Raw genomic sequence first — 26,494 nt, 5'->3', positions numbered from 1 at the left:
ACCCCCTCCTTTGGAGGGCCTTTCATTCAGATGTCACCTCCTGGCTGAGGCCTCCTCTCCTTCCTCCTCAAGCTCCCTCTGCCCCAAGCCCCTCCCTCTCTTCCTGCATGACTTTTTTCCCCTTGGCACACTATCACTATAACCCAGCACTCTGAATTGTATTCACTTTATTTCTCCTCCACCTCCTCACTGCACCATAAGCCCCAAGGACAGAGAGATGCTGTACTTTGTTCCCTCCTGTAACCCTGGGACCTAAACCGATTTCTGGCACACACTGAGCGCTCAGTTGATTCTTTTTGGGGAGGAGATCCTGCCCTGGCAGGTAGAGGGAACTCAAGACCTCACCAGGCAGGAGTGACTTTTTTTTTTTTAATATTTTATTTATTCATGAGAGAAAGAGAGAGAGAAAGAGAGAGAGAGAGAGAGAGAGAGAGAGAGAGAGGCAGAGACACAGGCAGAGGGAGAAGCAGGCTCCATGCCGGGAGCCCGATGTGGGACCTGATCCCGGGTCTCCAGGATTGTGCCCTGGGCTGAAGGCAGTGCTAAACCGCTGAGCCACCACCCAGGGTTCCCCAGGAGTGACTTTTATTTGAAGCCAGAATATACCTTATCTGGGGTTTCATCTGTAATCTGTAACAGAAAAGGAAGAGAGGGAGGGAGGAGGGGAGGAGGGGAGGAAGGGAGGAAGGGAGGAAGGGAGGAAGGAAGGAGAAAAAAGAAAAGAAAAAAGAAAGAAAAGAAAAGAAACGAAACGAAACCAGGACCCAAAGGGCCAGAGGAAGGGAGGAATAGTGTGTCCTGTCAGGCCACGTAGGGGAAGCGGAGCAACAGGCCCTCATGGGGCTCCAGGTTTAGATGCTCTAGCTCAAGAGAGGCATCCTCCTCATGGCCCAGATGGGTGCTGAGCAGCAGGTTGACTTTGGCTGGCAGGCTGGCTGTGGCCGGCAGACCCGAAACCCCCAGCTTGGCAAGCTGGCCTACATCCCCAAAGTTGAGCACTATCAGGAAACGCTCATTCTGGTCCCACTGGCGGATGTAGGCGAAGATGTCAGGCCCCGAAGAGAGTGCATGGAAATCTCCGTGCAGTAGGGAGCGTTCCTTGCCTCGCTGATCACTCAGCCTCCGGAACAGGGAAAGGAGGGATCGTGGGTCTTCATTCTGGCTCTGCAAATGATCAAGATAGCAAGAAAAGATAAAAGACACCCCTGGGCACAAACTCCTACAAGCCACCTGCCCACCCTCTGCTGAGCAGGCCTAGCCCACTCAAAACCCTTACCTTCACGCTCATGTTGCTACTTCCAGGTCCTGAGGCGTTGGGGAAGCTGGATTCATCCCAGAGCATGAACGGAGCCTGCGCAGGCTGAAAAACAGGGAAAACAGGACTTGGAAAAGGCCTGGGCCTGCACTCCCTCCTCCTGTTCCCAGCCTCACCCATGCAGAGCCTCCCCCATGCCCCTACTCCCCACTCTGGCCTAATTTCTGCTGGACAAGCAAAGCAGGCTCCTGCCTCGGTCCCTGCCCACACTGTGCCCTCAGCCTGGAGGGCTCTTGCAGACAGCACAAGCTAGCTCCCTCATTGCCCTCTGGTCGCTCTGCTCAGTTGTCTCACCAGATCCTCTGTGGCCACTCGATGGAAAACATCCCCCCACTCCATGTTTTTCTTTTCTTTTCTTTTCTTTTTTTAAGATTTTATGGATTTATTCATGAGTGACACAGAGAGGCAGAGACACAGGTAGAGGGAGAAACAGGCTCCATACAAGGAGCCTGACATGGGACTCGATCCCAGGTCTCCAGGATCACACCCTGGGCTAAAGGCGTCGCTAAACTGCTGAGCTACCCAGGCTGCCCCACTCCATGTTCTCTAGGCCCCTGGCCCTATTCTCTTCTGCATGGTACTGAACAGCACTGGGCACCTTTATTCTATTTTACTATCTAATTTCACCACCTTCAGCCCTTCTGTGTACTGCTGTATCCTTTGTGCATGGCATATAGGATTTACTCCATCAAACTATGGATTAACTAAATGACCAGTTCTATAAATACAGCTTGGGTGTCCAAGCTTGTGGCTAAAGCTAAATGAGTGCCTTCATGCTCTTACTGATCATGGCAGGGGCTACCATGCATTTCTCGTACTCATATGGGTCCTCCACTCAACTATGAGTTGTGGAGGACATAGAGTCCCCTTGAATGCATCAGTGAATGAATGAATGATGGCTCCCATACTGAACACCTACCACATGTTCAGGCACTGAATTTAAAAAATATGCTCTCGGGATACCTGGGTGGCTCAGGGGTTTGGTGCCTGCCTTTGGCCCCAAGACATGATCCTAGAGTCCCGGAATCAAGTCCCACATTAGGCTCCCTGCATGGGGCCTGCTTCTCCCCCCTCTGACTGTGTCTCTGCCTCTCTGTGTCTTCATGAATAAATAAATAAAATCTTTAAAAATATATATATGCTCTCATTGAATCCCAACTTCCCCACAAGAAATGCAATAACCCAGAAGAGATGATCAAGGCTATGGCAGTGAAATGACTTGCCGAGGCCACACAGTGACGAACTAGGTGGCTGACCAGGAATCAAATGCAGCTCCCCCTGAGGCTCACATCTGCCTGCAGTCATCCATACAACCATTGAGATAGATGAACATAGCCTCCCCCACTACACTGGGGAGGTAGCAAGCCGTACCTGGCCAGGCAGGGCAGCTGCCTCCAAGCCAATCTCGTCTCCATAGCTGAAAACTGGGGTTCCGGGCAGGGTGAAAAGGAGCAGTTGGTAGAGGCGGAGGAGATGAGCCGGCACGAAGGAAGTCAGGAATCCCGCCTGAGACAACTGCAGGAATGGATGCACTGGTGAGCCCCGAAGCCCACCTCTGCCTCCATCCGTGAACACCCCTTCCTCTAAAAGGCCTCCTTCTGCGCCTTCTACTCCACACTATGTACTCACACTCCAGCTGCACCAGCGATTGTCAGTGGCATTCAAATACTGGGTCACTAGGAATTCTGTATGCCTCCCAGTGATATCAGGGCTCGACAAGTATGAGCTAGTCAACAACAGGTCTTTGGTGGAGCCAAGTAGGCTCAGGATCTGCTGAAGGTCAGAGGACTCAGTCCCCGCAATCAAGAGCCTGCACAGAGCAAGAGAATAGGACAAAGTTTGTAAAGAGCAAGAAAAGAAAAAAGGTGAAGAAGGTTCTTGGACTAGGGATCCCCCCATTCCTGGGGCCTAGCACTCAGCTGAGGAGTTCCCATGGGGAAGCTGAGTTGGCAGGGGAGGTCTGGCACCTACCTATCTTCACTGAAGCTCTTGGTGACATTCTGCCATTCAGCCAAGTACAAAGATGCATCCTAGAAGGAAAAAAAGCAGAGTCAAGGAGGAGCAAACACTACCAAGCCCTGGAAAGTCCCTCTGCTCTGACCCAGGCTCTGCCTCTCACAGGGAAAAGGGACTTACCGTTAGATTCTCCACGTTCCGAACCTGGAACCCATCCACACCAGCCCGCAGCCAAAAACTCAGAGCAAACTACAGGGAAGGGGGCAAAAGAAAACAGACAAAAGGTATCAACACTCCGATGCAAAAGCTTACAAAATCCAGCCCACGTCAAACCATGACCACCACGCACTTCTCCATGACCTTGGGAGAGTCACTTGCCTTGACCAGCCTCAGCCTCCCTTAACTACCTCTATCATAAAGGTTTAGCCTTCGGTTCCCTCCCTTTTTGAACTATCACTGATTCTTAACAGTACAGCATTTCACTTCTCTGTTCCACCTCAGGGCAAATCACACGGCTTCACCTTTGGACTCCTATAGGAAAGGCCCAAGAGAAAAGGTACATTCATAAAAATAACTTCATTTAATCCTAAGCATGTGTGGCGATGCCTGGGCGTTTCAGCGGTTGAGCATCTGACTTCGGCTCGGGTAGTGATCCCGCGGTCCCAGGACTGAGCCCTACATCAGGCTCCCTTGCTTGGAGCTTGCTTTTCCCTCTGCCTGTGTCTCTGTCTCGCTCTCTCTATATCTCTCATGAATAAATAAAATCTTTTTTAAAAATTTTTTAATTAAAAAAAAAAAAAAACCCAGGCAGCCCAGGTGGCTCAGCGGTTTAGCGCCGCCTTCAGCCCAGGGCCTGATCCTGGAAACCTGGGATCGAATCCCACATCAGGCTCCCTGCATGGAGCCTGCTTCTCCCTCTGCCTGTGTCTCTGCCTCTCTCTCTCTGTTTCTGTCATGAATAATAAATAAATAAAATCTTTAAAAATAAATAAATAAATAAAATAACCCTTAGCATGTGTGGAATGCTTATATACTCATTTCAGAAATGACAAAGCACTCTCAGAGGAGCAAGGAAGCAAGCCCACAACCACAGTCAGAGAGCAGCAGACACAGGGAATGCAAGCCAAGATCCCAAGACAAATGTCCATTATTTCTCTCCCAGTGTCCTGAGGTCTGGGGAGGGTAGGAGTGAGAGAGCAAGGCCCAAGAGGAAAGAGTGAAATTCAAAGCACAGCCCCAGGGCAGTCTTGATGAAGATCTGAAAAGAGGAGTCAGCTCTGCAGCACAGGGCCAGGCCTGAAGTGAGGGCATTGATGAAGGCAGAACATTGGGGCCCACCTCCACAGCCCTGTCCCCTTTCTCAATCTGGTCCCTGTGCTCTCTCTCCTCATCTCCATTTTCATCTGAGGCTACTAGTCCTCATGCCATACTGTCTGAAACATTCCTTCATCAATAACTTTTAAGAGACTTTATTTTTTTTTTTAAGATTTTATTTGTTTATTCATGAGAGACATGGGGGATGGGGGCAGAAATATAGGCAGAGGGAGACACAAGCTCCATGCAGGGAGCCCGATATGGGACTCGATCCCAAGACTCCAGGATCATGCCCTGGGCCAAAGGCAGGCACCAAACCTCTGAGCCACCCAGGGAGCCCGAGACTTTATTTTTTTAAGTAATTTTTTTAATTTAAGGAATTTTTTAAGTCAGCTCTACTGCCAATGTGGGGCTCAAAGTCACGACCCTGAGATCAAGACTCTAGGATGCCTGAGTGGCTCAGCGGATGAGCCTCTGCCTTTGGCTCGGGGCATGATCCTAGGGTCCAAGGATAGAGTCTCCGCATCGAGTTCCCTATGAGGAGCCAGCTTGTCCCTCTGCCTATGTCTCTGCCTTCTCTCTATGTCTCTCATGAATAAATAAAATCTTAAAAAAAAAAAAAAAAAAAAGGAGTCACATGCTCTATCGACGCAGCCAGGCACCCTTCCTATCAATAACTTTTTTTTTTTTTAAGATTAATTTATTGGGCAGCCCCAGTGGCCCAGCAGTTTGGCGCCGCCTTCCGCCCAGGGTGTGATCCTGGAGACCTGGAATCGAGTCCCACATGGGGCTCCCTGCATGGAGCCTGCTTCTCTCCCTCTCCCTCTGCCTGTGTCTCTGCCTCTCTCTCTGTCATGAATAAATAATTTTTTTAAAAAATCTAAAAAACAAAGATTTATTTATTTATTCACAAGAGACAGAATGAGAGAGAGAGATGCAGAGACACAGGCAGAGGGAGAAGCAGGCTCCCCACAGGGAGCCCGATGCGGGACCTGATCCCGGATTCCAGCAGGCACCCAACCTCTGAGCCACCCAGGCATCCCCCTATCAATAACTTTTAAAGAGCTGAACTAGATGACCCTAAGGGTCCTACAGAAATTTAAGTAAAGAATTCTATTTCAGGAGGATCCCTGGGTGGCTCAGCGGTTTGGCGCCTGCCTTTGGCCCAGGGCAGGATCCTGGAGTCCCGGGATTGAGTCCCACATCGGGCTCCTGGCATGGAGCCTGCTTCTCCCTCTGCCTGTGTCTCTGCCTCCCTCTCTCTCTCTCTCTCTCTCTGTGTCTGTGTCTATAATAAATAAATAAATAAATAAATAAATAAATAAATAAATAAATAAATAAATCTTAAAAAAAAAAGAATTATATTTCAGTATCACGGGGGCCAGCAAAGAGTCTGGATCTGCTTCATTTTTATTCTATCCCTGCTGAACTTGTCAATATCCCAGGACCCAATATCCCATTAGGAGCTTGGATGACAAAGTCCCATTCCCAGCCTGCCCTCTTTGCACCTATACCTTCATTCAGTGAAGGCAAATTACCGAAATGAGATTACTTAAGACCTCAAGTCCTAAGCACAACAAGCTCCTCTGAACCTTAGTTAGCTTCTTCGTTTACAGATGAGAGGTGACAGGGACTTTGTGTGGTCACAGAGAAATTGAGAACACATACAAAGTACTTGGCATTGTCCCGCACACATAAGACCACAATGCTTACAATTTCAGACTGGGCTCCACTCCAAAACACATCAAACAAGAACTGGGAAACCAGACAGAACAGGAGTCCCACAGAGAAATGGCTTCCTCTCCCAAAAGGAAGGAAAATCAAACCCAGAGTAACATCTGAGAAGTTCCTTTCCTGGCACTGTTACCATCAGAATCAAGGAAACAAGATAAATACATGGCCAGAAAAGGAACAAGCAAAGACAGATTGCCCTGTTGGCCTACCCTCCTGCCTGTGGGAGGAGTGAGCCAGTTTGGTTCCCAGGAGCAAGAAACCCCTCAGCGGGGCAGCCCAGGTGGCTCAGCGGTTTAGCTGAAGGTTTCTTGCCGCCTTCAGCCCTGGACATGATTCTGGAGACCTGGGATCAAGTCCCACATCGGGCTCCCTGCATGGGGCCTGCTTCTCCCTCCCTCTGCCTGTGTCTCTGTCTCTCTCTGTGTGTCTCTCACAAATAAATAAATAAAATATTTTAAAAAAAGAAAAAAGAAAAAGAAACCCCTCAGCTAGAGCCAGGCTGGATTTATGGGGCTTGCCAGCGGGATCAACACAGCCCCAGCATCAAGCTCCCACCTGCTGTCAGCACCAACACACTCACCTTCATCTTGGCAGCCACAGCGTCAATCTCTGTGGGGAGGAACCATGAGTCCTGGCCCTTGTAGTTGGGAGTGAGGTCCAGAATGACCCGGATGCCTGGAACAATGGAGGAAAAGGTAGTCGTGAAAAAGACTTTGGAGTTAAAAGGAAAAAAATCAACAAACACAAGGTGGTAGACTATTCCCTATGTATCATGTGGCACAAAACTTAGATTTGAGCCCAGCTTAAGATCTTCCATGAGGAAACAAAAAAATGGGGCACCTGGATGGCTCAGTGGTTAAGTGTCTGCCTTCAGCTCAGGTCATGATCCTGGATTCCCGGGATCCAGTCCTGCATTGGACTCCCTGCATGGAGCCTGCCTCTCCCTCTGCCTGTGTCCCTGCCTCTCTCTTTCTCTGTGTCTCTCATGAATAAATGAATAAAATCTTAAAAAAAAAAAAAAAAAAACACTGACTTAGGGGCTGCTGGCTGGCTCAGTCAGTAAAGCATCTGAGTTTTGATCTCAGGGTCATGGGTTCAAGTCCCATGCTGGGCAGTAGAGCCTATTTAAAAAAAATTTTTAGGGCAGCCCTGGTGGCTCAGCGGTTTGGCGTCGCCTGCAGCCCAGGGTGTGATCCTGGAGTAGGGCTCCCCGCATGGAGCCTGCTTCTCCCTCTGCCTGTGTCTCTCCCTCTCTCTATGAATAAATAAATAAATATTTAAATAAACATAAATTTTATTTTTAATAAATAAAAATAAATCACTGAGGAAATGTGGTGCCCACATTTTGCAAGTAAGGGCACCAAAGCCCAGAAGTTCAATGACTGGACACACAGCAAGTAGAAAATCTCTGAACCGCTCAACAAACTCATTTTAGGTTGACGCCTAAGAAACCTCCCCTGGGGATCCCTGGGTGGCGCAGCGGTTTGGCGCCTGCCTTTGGCCCAGGGCGCGATCCTGGAGACCCGGGATCGAATCCCACATCGGGCTCCCGGTGCATGGAGCCTGCTTCTCCCTCTGCCTGTGTCTCTGCCTCTCTCTCTCTCTCTCTCTCTCTCTCTCTGTGACTATCATAAACTAAAAAAAAAAAAAAAAAGAAACCTCCCCTGTACATGCCTCAGGAAAGCTCAGAGCCAGTCAGGGGTAAACCCAACAAAAATCCTATCCCGTGTTTCCCGTGGCCAAAAGGCCAAGGCCTTCTCAGCTGCTCCTCTGACAACCCCAAGACACCCACTCTTTTTCTTGGCCGACTGCAAGAGATTGTCAAAATCTTCCTTGGAGCCGAAAGTGGGGTCGATCTGTTCCAAGTTGGTCCCAGACAGGTCATCCTTCTGGTTCCTGTGAATCGGGCCCAGCACAAAGCCCTTCACCTTCAGAGTGCTCAGGTAATCCAGATGCCCCTTCAGGCCTGAAACGGGAAGGAAGGGTTAAGGTGAACCCCCGCCCCGGAGAGACCCCAGATCTCCCCTATTCTCCCCTCCCCCCCGGAACTAAGTGTGGGGTCGAGGGCGAGCTGGGAGCACGAGACTGAGAGGAGCTGAGGTAAGATCCCTCGCACATTACTTCAGAAACGTCAGCGACCGGCTTCCGGCGCCCGCCGCAGGGGTGAGGGAGGACGCTGAGTCAGCCGGCCTGGTGCAAGAGGGAGGACGAGCGGTTTCTTCAAAGGACAGAAGGGGAAGCGACGCCGCGGGGGCGCGGACGAGGGCGGGGGCGGGGGAGCCTGGGGAAGGCCGAGTCCATCTGGGCACAGGCCGGTCGCGCCGGGGGCGCGCACAGAACTCACCCACGAGGCCCCCGCCCCGGGGGCCCTGGAAGGCCTGAAGGTCGCCGATGCGGTAGAGGGCACCCTTGTGCCACCAGCTCTGCGCGGGCAGCTCGCGGCAGCGCGGGGCCCGCACGATGATGACCACGGCGCCCGCCAGCATGCCGAGCCAGCCGAGCCAGAAGAGCACCAGCAGCGCCCAGCGGGTGCGCACCCAGCCGGGGCTGCCCGCCACCTTCAGCAGCTCCTCTTTGGACAGGCCGGTGAACTTGGCCGCGGCCGCTGCCTCCGCCTCGTCGTCGGCCACCTTGATCTTCACCAGCCCGTTCTTCTCGGCGCCGCCGGCCACGACCACCGCCATGGCCGCCCCGGACGCCGCGTTCATCGGCTGCTTCTCGGGCTCCAGCTCGTTCAGCTCCACCTCCTTCAAGTCCACCTCGGTGTCCTGGCTCATGGCGCCTGCGGTCAGCTGGTGGCTGGACTCCTGCTCGGCCCTCTCGGCGTCAGCTCGGCCTCGCCGCACTACGCCACCCCGCGCGGCCTCGGCGACCTCGGCTGCTCGGCGGCGGGACCCGGTCACCCCGGGGAGGAGCGGGAGCCCCGCCCCCGCCCCGCCCCCCGCCCCGCCTCTTAAAGGGGAACCGCCCGGACTGCCCTTTGTGTGCTGCACCCGTGGGCGGCAGAGGGGATGCCCCCCTCCAGCTCCTCCTCTCCACCTGTTTGCCCCTAAAGTTCCTTCAGGTGGAGGGAGCCTCCCGCAGGGGTTCCGGAGCCCCTCCCGGCGCACTCCGGAGGCGGGTGACTGACTACCCCGACCCCGTCCTCCGTTTGCCCCGGGCCCTGGGCTCAAGCCACCGCGTGGCCGTCCCAACTTCGCACGGCCACGGAGCCCGCTAAACTCCGCTCCCCCTCTTTCCCCGATCTGGCCTTGTCTCCCCAAGCCTCTGGGACTTGGCGTTCGACCAGCGCTTCCCGCAGGGCTCACTCCCCCACTGGTCCTTCAAGACTACACTTGAGTCCAGTTCAGATAATTTCATCACGTAGCAACTCTCGAGCGCCCACTACAATACTTTGCTTTATTAACGAGACTGAATCAACTCTAACCCAGCCTTCCCCGAGATGTTTTTAAAATGAACCTGTTCGGACAGGAGAGTAGAAGCTGACACTCCCTCGCCCTACCCCACCCACAGTTTTTGGCGCCAGGATGTCGGGGGCCGCTAGGAATCCGACATCCAGATCTGTAGAAGCCTGATGGGCAACCTCAGGCCTGTAGCAAATATTCCAAGGTCGGGCTTCAGTTAGAGGCATCCACCATTTTCCTACAACAGACCAGACTTTCCCCCACTTTGCAGGGCTTCCCACATATTAGCCCAACCTCCCCAGGGTGCCAGGGTTACCTTCCCCACCCACACCCACCATCACTTCACTATGCTAAACCTTGGAGGCAGCTGCAGAGGCCCTGAAGACCCCCTAACCTCCAAAGAGATCCTGGGATGGAGAGTAAGTGGGGCAAGAGACAGGTTCATAGCAGGGACTGCTGGACACTGATACCATGGGAGGCACACACACTCACTCAGGAACTTCTTGTTCCTGACCAGTGCCAGCCAGGCTATTTTTCAGAGACGAAGTGAAGGAAAATAGTTCTTTCTCCTTCTCCCACCTGGGCTAGAAGCCAAGATAGCTGTGTAGTTGGAAGAAAGCAGAAGCCAAGATCTGAAGAAACAGCAGATAGAAAGGGGAGCCAAAGGAGACCCAAGGGTGTGAAAAGGCTCATCTTCTGCCATTCCCCTTCTGCATACCAAAGCCCATACCCCACTTCCACCCTAGGAGAGCCAGAACCAATTCCTAGAGGGGAGGCAGGCCAGGGGGTAATGGGTAGAGGTCAGACGGGTGTGCAAAGATGATAGTGAATCCAAGGTGCCCTGAGCATGCCAGATAAGCACCAACCAGAGGCTCTGAACAGACTTTATTCCCAAGGGGAAAGCTCACGGTTGAGACGGAGGGTCAGAAGCTCTCCTTGAGATGGTCCAACATAACACCCCAGGGAACATTACAGCCCCCCATGTTTCAGAAAGATGAAGCCAATTCCTTCTGCGTGAAGAAGCTAGCAACTGACCTCCCCAAGGTTATCACCCCAACACACGCCTTCCACAAAGACTACCCCTGCCTCCCTCAGCGACATCAGCTTTCCAACACCTGCCAGTCTCACAGCACATGCAGCTTTGTCAGGCCTCTTCATCTTTGTGCCTGCCATTCCATGTTTTCCCTCCCTGTTCTACCGCTTGACCTTAGAAGCTCACATTCCATTCAAGACCTAGCTCAGATTACAGCTTTTCTCAACTTCTCCAAAAGAACACTTCTCCATTTACCTCTGCTACAACACATACTGTTTGTTTACTACATTTCCTTTCTGAATGTCTGCACTTTAAGACAAGTGGCAGAGGCCCCGTGCTATTTGCTGACAGGCCCCCCTACTTACAGAAGGAGCATAAGTAGGCACTCCATGAGGTTTTGGAAAATGAGTGGATAAACTACACAGTCAAACCCAAATATTTCCCTCCTTAAAAACAACAAAAGTAGCATAGGAAGATAAATGGATAAAAATGAAACAACAGGGACCCCTGGGTGGTGCAGTGGTTTACCACCTGCCTTTGGCCCAGGGCGCGATCCTGGAGACCAGGGATCGAATCCCACGTTGGGCTCCCGGTGCATGGAGCCTGCTTCTCCATCTGCCTATGTCTCTGCCTCTCTCTCTCTCTCTCTCTGTGACTATCATAAATAAATAAAAATTTAAAAGAAAATGAAACAACATTGTACAATAACAATAAACAATGTTGTATAATAGCATAAATAAGCAAAACAGGGGCACCTGGCTGGTTGAATCCATGACTCTTGATCTCGAAGTTGAGTTCGAGCCTCAGGTTCTGTGTAGTGATTACTTGAAAAAATCTTTAGGGGCAACCCGGGTAGCTCAGAGGTTTAGTGCTGCCTTTAGCCCAGGGCCTGATCCTGGAGACCAGGGATCCAGTCCCACATCAGGCTCCCTGCATGGAGCCTGCTTCTCCCTCTGCCTGTGTCTCTGCCTCTCTCTTTCTCTATCTCTGTGTCTCTCATGAATAAATAAAATAAAAATCTTTTAAAAAATAAAATAAATGAAATTTTTAGGAAAAAAAGGAAAGGGATGCCTCTCTCTGTGTCTCTCATAAATAAATAAAATAAAAATCTTTAAAAAATAAATAAAATCTTTAGAAAAATAAAAGGAAAGGAAAACAAACCATGGCTTATACCTGTTCAACCAAAATGAAAGGAATAAATCTAGGGGAAGGAGAAGATAGGGAAAGACTGAGAAAGAACGCACAAGGTGGCTAGGGATCCTCAGATCCTTCAGTGTTTTTTTTTTTTCAGTGTCTTTTGATACATAACTTAATATTTACTGTAGGACGGGCACCTGGGTGGCTCAGTGGTTGAGCATCTGCCTTTGGCTCAGAGCATGATCCCGGGGTCCTGGGATGGAGTTCTCCATCAGGCTCCCACAGGGAGCCTGCTTCTCCCTCTGCCTGTGTCTCTGCCTCTCTCTCTGTCTCTCATGAATAAATAAATAAAATCTTTAAAAAAAAATTTACCATAGGACTGCAGAGTCTATCATTTGTCAAGAAGAATTCAGCCTTCAAGAGAAGGCCAGGACAAAGCAAAGATAAAAGGCAGTTCAAAGGTCCAGTGACTACATCAGGCTACACGTCTTCAGGACTTTACACTCAGGCCGGCCAGTGGGGGTTGGGCCCTGAAATGCAGAGAGCTAACTGTACAGACAACATTCCTTTCTAAACCCCTGTTGCAAAAATTCATGTCACATGTTCCCAAAAAAAATGAGCATTGTGGTTGACCCTTAAACAATGCAGGGATTAGTGGTGCAGCCAAAAATCTGCATGTAACTTTTGACTCCCTGAACACTTAACTATTAATAGCCTACCATTAAACCAGAAGCCTTACTGATAACTTAAAGAGTTGATTAACACAGCTTGTATGGTATGCATATTATATCCTGTTCTCTTACAATAAAGCTAGAGAAAAGAAAATGTTATTCAGAAAATTACAAGAAAGAGAAACCACACTGAGTGTACTGTATATATAAAAAAAAATTTTTAATCTGCATTTAAGTGGATCTGTGCAGTACGAATCCATGTCGTTCAAGCACCAACTATACTTGATCTTAGCCAAAATATAGGGAAGTTATTTTCCCCCATGTGTACAAAAAGGATCTCCAAAGACAGAAGGAGAGTTCAAGACTCTCCAGGAGACTGTCTGCTCCAACAAACTCTACAACTTTGCCAGAGCCCAAGGCTTATTCCAAAGACCCAGAAACAAAGCATCCAGGCTCCACTTCTAAAATATCCATTAGCCTTGGGGAGTTCAGACATTGGAAAACTGGGTGATGGCTGAAGTTAAATAACTGAGTGTTTGAAAGTCAAAAAGCACTGTGGTGATGAAAACAGAGGAGGTTCACCCCAATCAAAGGGGCTCCCTTGGCAGCTGGTACTGGAAGAACCAATGTTAGAAAAAAGTTGTTGTTACAAATACTGCACAAGGGACACTGGCTGCTAAAGAAAAGAACTACCACGGTTGTCTTCATGAAGGATAAGGACTATGAAAGCCAGAAAGAATAAAGGAAATACCACCAAAGCCATCTTTTAGAAGAAGAGAAATAAATACACCAACTGAAAAGTGTTTGGTAAATTAGACAAATGAACAATACCACAGCCAGCCTTTCTCTAATGCAGCCAAGTATCAAAAGAGAGAAGCATCAGAGATCTAGCAGATCAATGCATGGAAGAGACAGAGAAGCATTTTTAACATATTTTTCTTGGATAGATGACATCAGATATTTATTCAGTTAGCCTTAAAAGGCTGACCTAAGTCCTCCAACATCAGCTCCTTCTGCCATCGTGGTCATACAATACTGGTGGGGAGCTTCATTTTCCCATCCCCTGTGACCTTCAAAACTTTCCATCATCACATTCTTTGGAAGAAAATTACCAACTGCATCCACACTCGAGATGTGGCATTAATATCTGCCTCCTGGGGCGAAAGCAAGACTATCTCCATGAATTACTGAGCAGGTGATTTGTCTCTTCTCACTCATATATCTATCTACCTATCTATTTGAATTATTCATTAAAATTTATTTATTTAAATTTATTTTAATCATTTATTTAAACTACTCATTTATTCATGTCAGTACAGACTCATCGATATTTATTTTATATGTTGGTTTAGAATTCAATACTTTATTATTGGGGTTTTCCCTCAAATTGCGCCAGCTTTGGCCACTATGAGCTCTTTCAGATTGGCTCCTTTAAAACATTTCTCTTCCCCCTGTCCCTTGCCTTCCCTGCCCAAACACACACATCCTTTTTTTTTTTTTTTTTTTTTTAATTTATTTATTCATGATAGACAGAGAGAGGCAGAGACACAGGCAGAGGGAGAAGCAGGCTTCATGCCGGGAGCCTGACGTGGGACTCGATCCCGGGACTCCAGGATCATGCCCTGGGCCAAAGGCAGGCACTAAACCACTGAGCCACCCTGGGATCCCCCACACATCCTTTTTTTTAGCACTTCCTTTTGTCCTGGCACTACAAAATGGTCCAGGCTTACCTTGTATGCAACGAGGGCCCCAGTCCTAGAATCAGCCACTTCTCCAAGGAGCCCTGGTTTCTTTTATTGGAGAATGGTATTAGAAACCAAGATTGGTCGGTCCGGGACGCCTGGGTGGCTCAGCAGTTGGACGTCTGCCTTGTCTGCCTTGACTCAGGGCGGGATCCTGGAGTCCTGGGATCGGATTGGGTCCCACATCAGACTCCCTGCATGGAGTCTCCTTCTCCCTCTGCCTCTCTCTCTTTGTCTCTCACGAATGAATAAATAAAACATTTTTTAAAAAGAAAGAAAAGAAAAGAAGGGCAGCCCCGGTGGCGCAGCGGTTTAGCGCAGCCTGCAGCCCAGGGTGTGAGCCTGGAGACCCGGGATCGAGTCCCACATCGGGCTCCCTGCATGGAGCCTGCTTCTCCCTCTGCCTGTGTCTCTGCCTCTCTCTCTCTCTCTCTCTCTCTCTCTCTCTCTGTGTGTGTGTGTGTTTCTCATGAATAAATAAATAAATAAAAATCTTTAAAAGAAAAGAAAGACCAAGATTGGGGCGCCTGGGTGGCTCAACAGTTGAGCATCTGCCTTCAGCTCAGGGCATGATCCAGTCCCACATCGGGCTCCCCTCGTGGAGCCTGCTTCTCCCTCTGCCTATGTCTCTGCCTCTCTCTCTCTCTCTCTCTCTCTCTCTCTCTCTGTGACTATCATAAATAAAATAAAAATTAAAAAAAAAAAAAAGAAAAAGAAAAGAAACCAAGATCTGGGCATTCAGGTGTCTTCATGAACAAAAGTTATTCATCAAAAGTGTTACCGGTCATGGTGGGATATGTGGGCTTGGAAAACAAACAAACATATCAGTGTTTTCTTTTATAGTCCACATTTTAATTTTTGGTGTCTTTTTTTTAAAGATTTTATTTATATAAAAAAAAGATTTTATTTATTTATTCATGACAGATGCACAGAAAGAGGCAGAGACACAGGCAGAGGGAGAAGCAGGCCCTATGCAGGGAGCCCGATGTGGGACTTGATCCCGGGTCTCCAGGATCACGTGCTGGGCTGAAGGCAGGCACCAAACCGCTGAGCCACCCGGGGATCCCTATTTTTGGTGTCTTATTTAAAAAATCTTTTGTGGGGGGCAGCCCTGGTGGCGCAGTGGTTTAGTGATGCTGCAGCCTGGGGTGTGATCCTGGAGACCCGGGATCGAGTCCCACATCGGGCTCCCTGCATGGGGCCTGCTTCTCCCTCTGCCTGTGTTTCTGCCTCTCTCCCTCTGTGTCCATGAATAAATAAATTCAAAAAAAAAATCTTTAAAAAAAATAAATAAATAAATAAATAAAATAAAAAATCTTTTTTGGGACCCCTGGGCGGCTCAGCAGTTGAGCGTCTGCCTTCAGCTCAGGTCTTGATCCTGGAATCCCGGGATCAAGTCCCGCATTGGGCTCTTTGCATGGTGCCTGCTTCTCTCTCTGCCTGTGTCTCTGCCTCTCTCCCTATGTCTCTCATGAATAAATAAATAAAATCTTTTTAAAAAAATAAAAAAATCTTTTTTGAGGCACTTGGCTGGCTTGCTCAGGAGAACATGCGACTCTTGGTCCCCGGGGTTGTGAGTTAGATCCCCATGTTGGGTGTAGAGATGACTAAAAAACAAATAAACTTTAAAAATTCTCTAAAAAAATCTTTCTTTACTTTAAGGCTTCAAAGATATTCATCAACATTTTTTTAAAAGTTTTTATTTATTTATTTATGAGACAGGCAGAGACACAGGCAGAGGGAGAAGCACGCTTCTGTGCGGGGAAGCCTAATGTGGACCCCAGGATCATGCCCTGAGCTGAAGGCAGATGCACTCAACCACCGAGCCACCCAGGCATCCCTCATCAACATTTTCTATCCAAATATGTAAGGTTTTGTTTTTGACATTTAAGCCTTTAATCTATGTTTATTTTTTAAATCCATGTTTAATTGGTTTTTATTTATGGTATAAGATAGATATAGTTAAAAGCAGAGAGAGAGAGTGCAGCACAGACTTTGTTCTTGACACTGAGTTCTTGACACTGAGCTCCTAAATCCCTTGGAATTCCTGGATAATAAGAAAGTCTTTTCTTCCAACAAGGCAACTCTTTGTGGCAGCTTTGGGGTGGGGACTGGCCACCAGGAAAACCAAGGCATGACTAGACACAGTTGTAACTTCCAGTCCTATCCCCCAACTTCCAGCAATGGGAGATGGGCTAGAGATTAAGTCAATTATCAATGGCCAATGATAATGCCTGCATAATGGAACCTTTGTAAAAACCCTAATCAATGGGGTTTGGAGAACTTCCGGGTTGATGAACATGTACCAGGAAGGTGACACACCTCAAAGTCCATAGGGTCAGAAGATCCTGTGCTTGGAACCCTTCCAGATGTCACCCTATATACCTCTTCATCTGGCTGTTTATAACATCCTTCATAATAAATTTGTAATAGTTAGTAAAGAGTTTCCCTGAGTTTTACAAGCTGTTACAGCAAATTTAGACCTGAGGGGATTGTGAGAATCCTGATTTGTAGCCAACTCAGAATTGTGGATAACCTGGGACCTACAACTTGAGGTTGGTGTCTGCAGCAGTAGGCAGTCTTGTGGGACTGAGCCCTTAACCTGTGGGGTCTGTGCTAACCCAGGACAGTTAGTGTCATGTTGCATTAAATTGTAGGACTTCCAGTTTTTGGAAAAATTAGAAAATTGCTTGGTGTGGAAACTCACACATGTGGTGTCAATACTCTGCACAGAAACAGATCATAGTAAAAAAAAAAGAAAAGAAACAGATCATAGTGGTGTCAACCAAGAAGAGGAAGTGAAACTGGGGTCTCAGAATTGCAATTTGGGAGGCACAGATTCCAGAGTAACCAGAAAACATGTCCCACTCATGTGGGGAAAGTAAAAGGTTTTTATGAGAAAGTAGAGGGAGTAATAACATGATTTAAATAAAAAAGGAAAGCACCCCGGGTGGCTCAGCAGTTTAGCGCTGCCTTCAGCCCTTTAGACCCGGGATCAAGTCCCACGTCAGGCTCCCTGCATGCAGCCTGCTTCTCCCTTTGCCTGTGTCTCTGCCTCTCTGTGTCTCTCATGAATAAATAAATAAAATCAAGAAAGAAAGAAAGAAAGAAAGAAAGAAAGAAAGAAAGAAAGAAAGAAAGAAAGAAAGAAAGAGAAAGAAAGAAGAAAGAAGAAAGAAAAGAAAGAAAGAAAGAAAGAAAGAAAGAAAGAAAGAAAGAAAGAAAGAAAGAAAGAAAGAAAGAAAGAAAGAACCACCTGTTAATTTGGTGTTGACCCATTGCACCACTTTTGGTTACTATCTAATCGATTATTCTACCCGTGCTATCAAACGAAACTGTTTCTGCTATGCAGTAGTTAACTTTTTTCTCCTCATAAAATACCAGCAGTTTTATGGTTCAAATACCAGTTGTTCTGTTGGAATTCTATGAGCAACTGCTTGTAAAAGTCACTGCTTCTGGCCCAGTTAAAGAGTGCATTAGTCAGAGAAGAAAATGGAAGGGCCCCTGGGTGGCTCAGTCAGTTATTTGTCCAACACTTGGCTTCTGCTCAAGTTATGATCTCAAGGTCATGAGATCAAGCCCCGTGTCAAGCCCCAAGTTGGGTTCCCCATTCAATGGGGAGTCGACTTGAGATTCCCCCTTCCTCTCCCTGTTCACATTCTATCTCTCTCTAAAATAAATAAATGGAATCTTTTTAAAAAAATAAAAGAAATAAAAAAATAAAATAAAACAAAATAAAATAAAATAAAATAAATAAAAGAAGTAATGGAACATCCATATTATGCAATCTGATGCCTCTGAAAACAAATGCTCTATAAAATGCTACGGAATGAATGCAGTGTGCTACCACTGTCTGAGTAAGGGAGTGTGTGTGTGTGTGTGTGTGTGTGTGTGTGTGTGTATTCTTTTCTCAAGTGACAACAGAAGGATAAACCAAAAGCCAATATAAAATGGCTACCTAGGGACGCCTGGGTGGCTTCAGTGGTTGAGCGTTTGCCTTTCACTCAGGGAATGATCCCGGAGAACCGGGATCAAGTCCCACATCGGGCTTCCTGCATGAGCCTGCTTCTCCCTCTGCCTGTGTCTCTGCCTCTCTTTCTCTCTCTCTCTGTGTCTCTCCTGAATAAATAAAATATTTTTTTAAAAATGGTTATCTGTAAGTGCAAGGAAAAAAACAAGAAGCAGGGGATGGCAAATAAGCATATGAAAAGATGTTCAACATCATGTGTTGCTAGGGAATTGCAAACCAAAACAACAATAATATACCACACACGTGTATTAGAATGGCTAAAATCCAAAACACTGGGCAGCCCCGGTGGCACAGTGGTTCAGCGCCACCTTCAGCCCAGGGTGTGATCCTGGAGACCTCGGATAGAGTCTCATGCCAGGCTCCCTGCATGGAGTCTTATGGAGTCTGCTTCTCCCTCTGCCTGTGTCTCTGCCTCTCTCTCTCTCTCTCTCTCTCTCTCTCTCTCTCTCTCTGTGTGTGTCTCATGAATAAATAAATAAAATCTTTAAAAAAAAATCCAAAATATTGACAACATGAAAGGATGTAGTGTAAAAGGAACTCTCATTTATTTCTCGTAGGATAGTGAGATGGTACAGCTTTTACAAAACTAGTTTTTACAAAACTAAACATATTCTTATGTATAATCCAGGAATCATACCCCTTGATATTTATCCAAATGAGCTGAAAAATTATGTCCACACAAACACCTGCAAATGGATATTTAGAGCAACTTTTTCATCATTGCTAAAACTTGGAAGCAATCAAGATGTACTTCAGTAGGTGAACAGATGAATCTAGTTCATCCAGATTTATCAGGTACATCCAGATAATGGAATATTATTCAGTTCAATAACAAGAAATGAGCTACCAAGACACAAAGACCCAGGGGAGAATCTTAAATGCATATTTCTAAGCAAAAGAAGCAAATATGAAAAGGCTACATACTGTATGATTCCAACTATATGACATTCTAGAAAAGGTAAAACTATGGAGACAGAAAGATCAGTGGTTGGCAGGAGTTCAAGGGGAGGAGGGGAGGAGGGTGGGGTGAATAAGCATAGGGTATTTTTAGGGCCATGAAACTATTCTGTATCATTGTAATGGTGGATACATGTCATTATACATGTGTCAAACCCTACAGAATGTGCAACACAAAGAATGAATCTTAATGTAAACCATGGTCTTTAGTTAATAATAATGTGTCAACACTCATCAATTTTAAGAGGTGTACCTCACTAATACAAGATACTAATAATATGGGACGCCTAGGGTCGGCCTCCGGCTCAGGGTGTGTGATGCTGGGGTCCTGGGATCGAGTCCCACATCAGGCTCCTTACAGAGAGCCTGCTTCTCCCTCTGCCTATGTCTCTGCCTCTCTCTGTGTCTCTCATTTATAAATAAATAAAATCTTTAAAAAATGCTAATAATAACAGAAGTGGTAGGGGTGAAAGGAGGACAAGGAAGTATATGTGAAATCTGTCCATTTCTCTGTAAATTTAAAATTGCTTTCAAAATATAAAATATGGGATCCCTGGGTGGCGCAGCGGTTTGACACCTGCCTTTGGCCCAGGGCGCGATCCTGGAGGCCCGGGATTGAGTCCCACTTCGGGCTCCTGGTGCATGGAGCCTGCTTCTCCCTCTGCCTCTGTCTCTGCCTCTCTCTCTTTCTGTCTCCCATGAATAAATAAAATAAAAATCTTTAAAAAAAAAAGAAGTACACTTCAAAAGAAAAACTAAAACTAAAAATAGTACCATCAGTAATTTTTTTTTTTAATTCCAGTATAGTGGGCAGCCCGGGTGGCTCAGCGGTTTAGCGCTGCCTTCAGCACAGGACCTTGAACCTGGAGACCCCGGATGGAGTCCCACATCAGGCTCCCTGCATGGAGCCTGCTTCTCCTTCTGCTTGTGTCTCTGCCTCTCTCTCTGTGTCTCTCATGAATAAATAAAAAATAAAATAAATTCCTTTAAAAAATAATAATTCCAGTATAGTCAACATACAGTGTTATATTAGTTTCAGGTGTGTGATATAATGATTTAACACTTACATACGTCACCCAGGACTCATCAGACAAGGGCATTCCTGAATCCCCATGCCCTGTGTCACCCATTCCCCCTACCTACCTTTCCTCAGTTTGTTCTCTATAGTTAAGAATCTGTTTTTTGGGATCCCTGGGTGGCGCAGCGGTTTGGTGCCTGCCTTTGGCCCAGGGCGCGATCCTGGAGACCCGGGATCGAATCCCGCGTCGGGCTCCCGGTGCGTGGGGCCTGCTTCTCCCTCTGCCTGTGTCTCTGCCTGTGTCTCTGCCTCTCTCTCTCTCACCGTGAGCCTATCATAAAAAAAAAAAAGAATCTGTTTTTTGGGACACCTGGGTAGCTCAGCAGTTGGGTGTCTGCCTTCCGCTCAGGTCATGATCCTGGGGGCCCGGGATTAAGCCCCGCATCAGGATCCCCACAGGGAGCCTGCTTTTCCCTCTGCCTATGTCTCTGCCTCTCTCTGTGTCTCTCATGAATAAATAAATAAAATCTTTAAAATAACTCATATGGAATTTGTCTTTCCCTGACTTATTTCACTCAGCGTTGCATTCACAGTGCTGCAAATGGCAAGATTTCATCCTTTTTATGCCTGAATAATATTCCATTGTGTGTATATACCATGTCTTCTTTATTCCTTTATCTGTCAATGGACACTTGAGCTGCTACCATAATTTGGCTATTGTAAATAATGGTGCTATAAACATAGGGGTGTATGTAATCCTTTGAATTAGAATTTTTGTATTTTGGTGATAAATGCCCAGCAGTGCAATTACTGAATCGTAGGGTAGTTCTATTTTTGAGGAACCTCCATACTGTTTTCCACAGTGGCTGCATCAGTTTGCATTCCCACCAACAGTACAGGGGCTCCTTTTTTTCCACATTTGTGTTATTGATTTTAGCCATTCTGACAGGTATGAGGTGATATCTCATTGTAGCTTTGATTTGCATTTCCCTCATGATGAATGATATTGAGCATCTTTTCATGTGTCTGTTGGCCATTTGGATATCTTCTCTGGAGAAATGTCTGTTCGTATCTTCTGCCTGTTTTTAACTGGATTATTTTTTTAGGTGTTAATTTGTATAAGTTCTTTATTTTTTTCATACTAATCCTTTCTGGATATGTCATTTGCAAATATCTTCTCCCATTCAGTTGATTGCCTTTTAGTTTTGTTGATTGTTTCCTTCCCTATGCAGAAGCTTTTTATTTTATGGAGGTCTCAATAGTTTATTTTTGCTTATACTTCCCTTGTCTCAGGAGACATACCTAGAAAAAATATTGCTATGGCTGATGTCAGAACCTTACTGCCTGTGTTTTTCTCTAGGAATTTAATGGTTTCGGGTCTCACATTTAGGTTACCATCAGTAATTTACAAATAGGTAACTAACATTCAGTTTGGAAGAAAAATTGAGACCTAAATGTTTTTCTCTACTTACAGAAAAAACAAATTGAGGAGTGCCTGACTAGCTTAGTTGGTAAAGCATGAAACTCTTGATCTCAGGGTTGTAGGTTTGAGCTCCATGTTGGGTGTAGAGACTATTAAAAGATAAAATCTTAAAAAAAAAAAAGAAAACTCAAATTGAATCTACAAAGTTTTAGAATAAAGGTTCAATAAAAACTAGACACAAAATAATTCTGTTCTGTATACCAGTAGCAAAAAACTAAACTAGAAAATGTTTTTTTTAAGTTGCCATTTATCCTAGCAACTTTTTTTTTAAGATTTTATTTATTTATTCATGAAAGACATAGAGAGAGAGAAGCAGACACACAGGCAGAGGGGGAGCAGGTTCCATGCAGAAAGCCCAATGTGGGACTTGATCCCAGAATACTGGGATCACGCCCTGAGCCAAAGGCAGACGCCCAACCTCTGAGCCACCCAGGTGTCCCTATACTAACAACTGTTAACCTTAAAAGTAAAACTGGCAGTTATTTTACCAGCAAAAATGGGTTTATTCAGGAATAGCAGAGAATTGCAATTCAGAATATGTGGGTAATTTGCAACAGCTATAGTACTGAAAATACTCTTGTGATTATCCAGAAATGTTACTACTAGGTGTATACACTGGAGAAACTCTCATACAAGTGCACAAAGCAACATACTACAGATTTCACTGCAGACTTGGTTATAGCAATAAATATTTGGTAATCTGAAAAAGGGTCTATCACTAGGGGGCAAAATAGTTTGTAGAAAATTTCTAAATAGAAAACTATAAGACTAATTTTTTTAAAGATTTTATTTGTTTATTCATGAGAGACAGAGGCAGAGAGACAAGCAGAGGGAGAAGCAGGCTCCATGCAGGGAGCCCACATGGGACTCGATCCAGGGTCTCCAGGATCAGGCCCTGGGCTGAAGGCTGTGCTAAACCACTGAGCCACCCAGGCTGCTCTTATAAAGACTAAATCTTAAAGAACCAGGACATAAAAGACAAAATATGCATCAAAAATATAGCATTACTCTGTGTGTCTCTCATGAATAAATAAATAAATAATCTTAAAAATACATATATATATATAGCATTAAAGAAAGAGGGGAAATAGCAGATTCATCTTCAATTTTCCCCCTGAAACCAAAATATACAGTGGAATACCAACAGCCTGCATTTAAACTGACAAGTATTCAGTTGGGAGGGAGAGACACATCATTCACGGAAGTACTGCAATATCAGATTGGTTTGTGGAATGAATGGAGCAAGCCTCTATTCAATCTCCCTGTTCCAAAAATCCACTTTATAAAGTATTCTCAGGTAGAGGAGTTATGAAATATTAAATAAGAACACATACTATTCATGATCTTGGGCCCAAAAATAAATAAATAATCTAAAATTAAAGTTCTCACTGCAACTTGCTTCCCAAACTTTCACTCAAGGCTATATTAAAGCTGTCCCTTATGAAATTCCACATCTCAACTCTTCCAAAAACCAGTCTAATCCTGTCCTGGGACAACTTCCCAATGGCATATTTCTCCACAGTTCAGGAAATAAGGAAATTCTGTTCTCAAATTGAATTTTTCCCAGAGGTGAGTGCCCTCCTCCCAGCTCCCAGCAGAGAACTCTGTATTTGCAATCCCTTCTCCTCCATTAATGGGTACAGTGCCTCTTGCTGCCAGGAGGGGGCAGACGCTGCGTCCATCCTCAAGGAGCTTCCCTTTGTGGGGAAGTTGTTTACAGTTCAAGTATTTCTCCCAACCACTTCTTCCGGAGTTTACTCCATAGCACAGGGCATACAATCAATCAATGAATTACAGGGGGTTTATGTGGGTTAAGTAGAGCAAGGGAAGGAGTGCAGGAGTGATATTAAAACTAAATTCTGGGACGCCTGGGTAGTCTGCCTTTAGCTCAGGGCGTGATCCAACCATCCAGGGATTGAGTCCCACATTGAGTCCGGGATCTGGCTCCCTGCAGGGGGCCTCTGCCTAGTCTCTGCCTCTGTGTGTGTGTGTGTGTGTGTGTGTGTGTGTGTCATGAATAAATAAATAAAATTTGAAAAAAAAAAACCGAAGTGGGCCTTGCAGGCTCTGCGGGTAAGCACAGGCTTGAACCTAAAAGCAAAGGAGGAGCACTGAGGATCTTTAGCTGAGTTCAGATTTTTTTTTTTAAGATTGTATTTATTTATTTGATTGAGACAGAGAGTATAACCAGGGGGAGGGAAGAGGAAGAGAGAGAAGTAGACTCCTCACCCAGCAGGGAGCTAGATAGATGCTCAGTAGCTTGATTCCAGGGTCCAGAGAGGGGAGTCTGCTTCTCCCTCCGCCCCTCCCTCTGCTTGTACTCTCTCTGTCAAATAAATACAATTTTTTAAATTTTTTTAAATTAAAATTTTAAAAAATTTTTATAAAGTGTGCCTGAGTAGCTTAGTCGGTTAAGCGTTTGCCTTCAGCTCAGGTCATAATCTCAGGGTCCTAGGATAGAGCCCCACAACAGGCTCTCTGTTCAGCAAGGAGTCTGCCTCTCCCTCTCCCTCTGTGTTTTCTAAAATAAATAAATAGAAATCTTAAAAAAAAAAAAAAAAAAAAAAAAAAACAAGAAAAGAAAGGAAAAGAAAAGAAAAAGAAAGACTAGTCTGGCTATAATGTGGAGAATGGATTAGAAGGGGATAAAGTCAGGGGTACCTGGCTCGCTCAGTGGCTAGCACAAGACTCTTGATCTCAGGGTTGTGATTTCAAGACCCATGTTGAATGGAGATCACTTAAAAACAAACTCTTAAAAGAAGAAGAAGGAGAAAGAGAAGAAGAAGGAGAAGGAGAAGGAGGTGGTAAAGTCAGAGCCAAGGAACCAGGTTGGGACTCCGTAGCAGAAATCCAGGGGAGAGTGGCTTAAGTAGGGTACTGAGAAGGAGAAAAGTAGCTGCTGACATCTAGAAACTAGCCTAGCACTTACAACAAGGCCTTCCTTGATGTTCTCATGCTGATCATACTTTCAGAATACCAACATAAGATGAAGATACTCTGTGATCAAAACAAGCCCATTCCATAATCACATCTGAACATAGAAAAAACATGAACATTGTCCAAATCACAAAAGTCCAAAAAGCTTCCTATCATGGCTAATATGAATGACTGTTGCTTCTTTATCCATCATCCATTAGCCTCATTCTAGTCTTCCCTCCTTCTAGGTAAGACTTATTAAGAGACCCAATAATAAAACAATGCCACTTCCTAAAAACATTGAATCCAGAGCCTCACTTGCTTAAACCCTCCCCAAAATCACCTAACACAATCCCAAGTCCTATAATAAGTTCTTTCTAACACCCTCCGACTACCTACCTAACTACCCTGCAGTTTCCCATGGTATGTGTTTTTTCTCACTGTAATAAGTAATAAATCCAAGTTGCTCCAATACAAATATGTTCCCAGCAGTGTTTGGATGGAGAGCATTTACAGTGCATCAGCAAGGGGCACAGTAACCAACTCTGGCTTAGACAATTGAGCAAAAGAGAGCACATTGGATAAGGAACAGGCTTGTAGGAAAAGACAATGAATTCTGTTTTGGACAAGTTGAGCTGTTTATGGGCCATTCCAATGAAGATGTCTGGTAAACAGTCAGATACAAGGATATGCAGACCAGGAGATCCTGGGGTGAGATGATGTTGGGGACATGGCAGCATAGATATGGTAAATGAGGCCAAGGTGATGGGGAAGTTGCTCTAGGCAGAGCATAGCAAATGAGAAAACAAGAGGACCTAAGACAGAACCCTGAAGAAAGTGTAGGGATAGATCGTATGAATGGTCAACAAATAAGAAGAGGAGACCCAGGAGAGTGCAAGGTCCCAGAAAGCAAGGGTAGAGATCATTTCTGGAAGAAGGGCAGGTCAATAGTGTCAAATGCTATTGAGAGGTCAAGAAAGATTGAAGTATTTGGGGCACCTGGCTGGTTCAGTTGTAGAGCATGTGACTCTTGATCTCTAGGTTGTAAGTTCCAGCCTGGAGATTACTAAAAAAAAAAAAAAAAAGATTCAAGTATCTTCTAGGATTACGTGAATGAGGTCAGTAGTGGCCTTGGTGGAGGGGTGGGTACAGGAGCTAGAGCACGGATGGGTTCAAAAGAGAAGAAGAAAGGACATCACTAGAATGGGAATGGGGCAGTTTCAGAGATTTCTATTTTGTATTTCCCACTGTGATAGCTCTTTTTCCCAGGCCAAAGACCCTAATGTGGCATTATTCCAACTCCAAGTGTATCAACCCTGTTAAACACCCAGGGACCAGGAAAATGATGTATGGAGTACACAAAGCAAGATCCTAGACAGCCCCTACTCCAAAAATCAATGGAATACATTGTCCTCAGATAGAGGACATATCCGATGTTAAACTGATAAGAGCAGATACCACGCTTGATCTTAGCCAAAATGCCAAGAATCTATACTACCTGTATCAACCTCCCATCATCCCTCCAGTCCCAAAGCTTCCTCCCGCAGTGCACAAATGCAACATGTGAGCCTGGCATCCTTATAATCTTCAACATCCTCATCTTCCCTGAGGCCAGGCTAATCCTTCCCAATATCAAGCTCCACCACAATCCAGATAATTCTGTTATCAAATTGGGACCGTTTCTGGGACGCCTGGGTGGCTCAGCGGTTGAGCGTCTGCCTTTGGCTCAGGGCGTGATCTTGGAGTCTGAGGATTGAGTCCTACATCAGGCTCCCTGTATAGAG

At 46.0% G+C, this 26,494-nt stretch overlaps 1 protein-coding gene and 2 pseudogenes across 1 annotated transcript; all 3 read right to left on the bottom strand.

Moving 5' to 3' along the window:
• Positions 1 to 359: 359 nt before the first annotated feature.
• On the bottom strand, positions 360 to 9,239 carry SLC3A2 (solute carrier family 3 member 2). Its single transcript, XM_072789566.1, has 9 exons — positions 8,664 to 9,239; positions 8,112 to 8,285; positions 6,900 to 6,994; positions 3,452 to 3,520; positions 3,287 to 3,345; positions 2,945 to 3,125; positions 2,687 to 2,830; positions 1,277 to 1,360; positions 360 to 1,164 (listed from the first exon to the last, which is right to left on the bottom strand). The coding sequence occupies exons 1-9, from the start codon at positions 9,094 to 9,096 to the stop codon at positions 802 to 804; spliced, it is 1,602 nt and encodes a 533-aa protein (XP_072645667.1). The 5' UTR covers positions 9,097 to 9,239; the 3' UTR covers positions 360 to 801.
• A 13,737-nt stretch (positions 9,240 to 22,976) lies between these two features.
• On the bottom strand, positions 22,977 to 23,157 carry LOC140613662 (U2 spliceosomal RNA; annotated as a pseudogene).
• Positions 23,158 to 26,026: 2,869 nt separating this feature from the next.
• Positions 26,027 to 26,203, bottom strand: LOC140613661 (U2 spliceosomal RNA; annotated as a pseudogene).
• Between the last annotated feature and the right edge of the window lie 291 nt (positions 26,204 to 26,494).

Source organism: Canis lupus, chromosome 21, assembly GCF_048164855.1.
Source record: "Canis lupus baileyi chromosome 21, mCanLup2.hap1, whole genome shotgun sequence".
Taxonomy (NCBI): domain Eukaryota; kingdom Metazoa; phylum Chordata; class Mammalia; order Carnivora; family Canidae; genus Canis; species Canis lupus.
The sequence above is the reverse complement of the archived record's forward strand: the minus strand, read 5'-3'. Positions and strand labels throughout refer to the sequence as shown.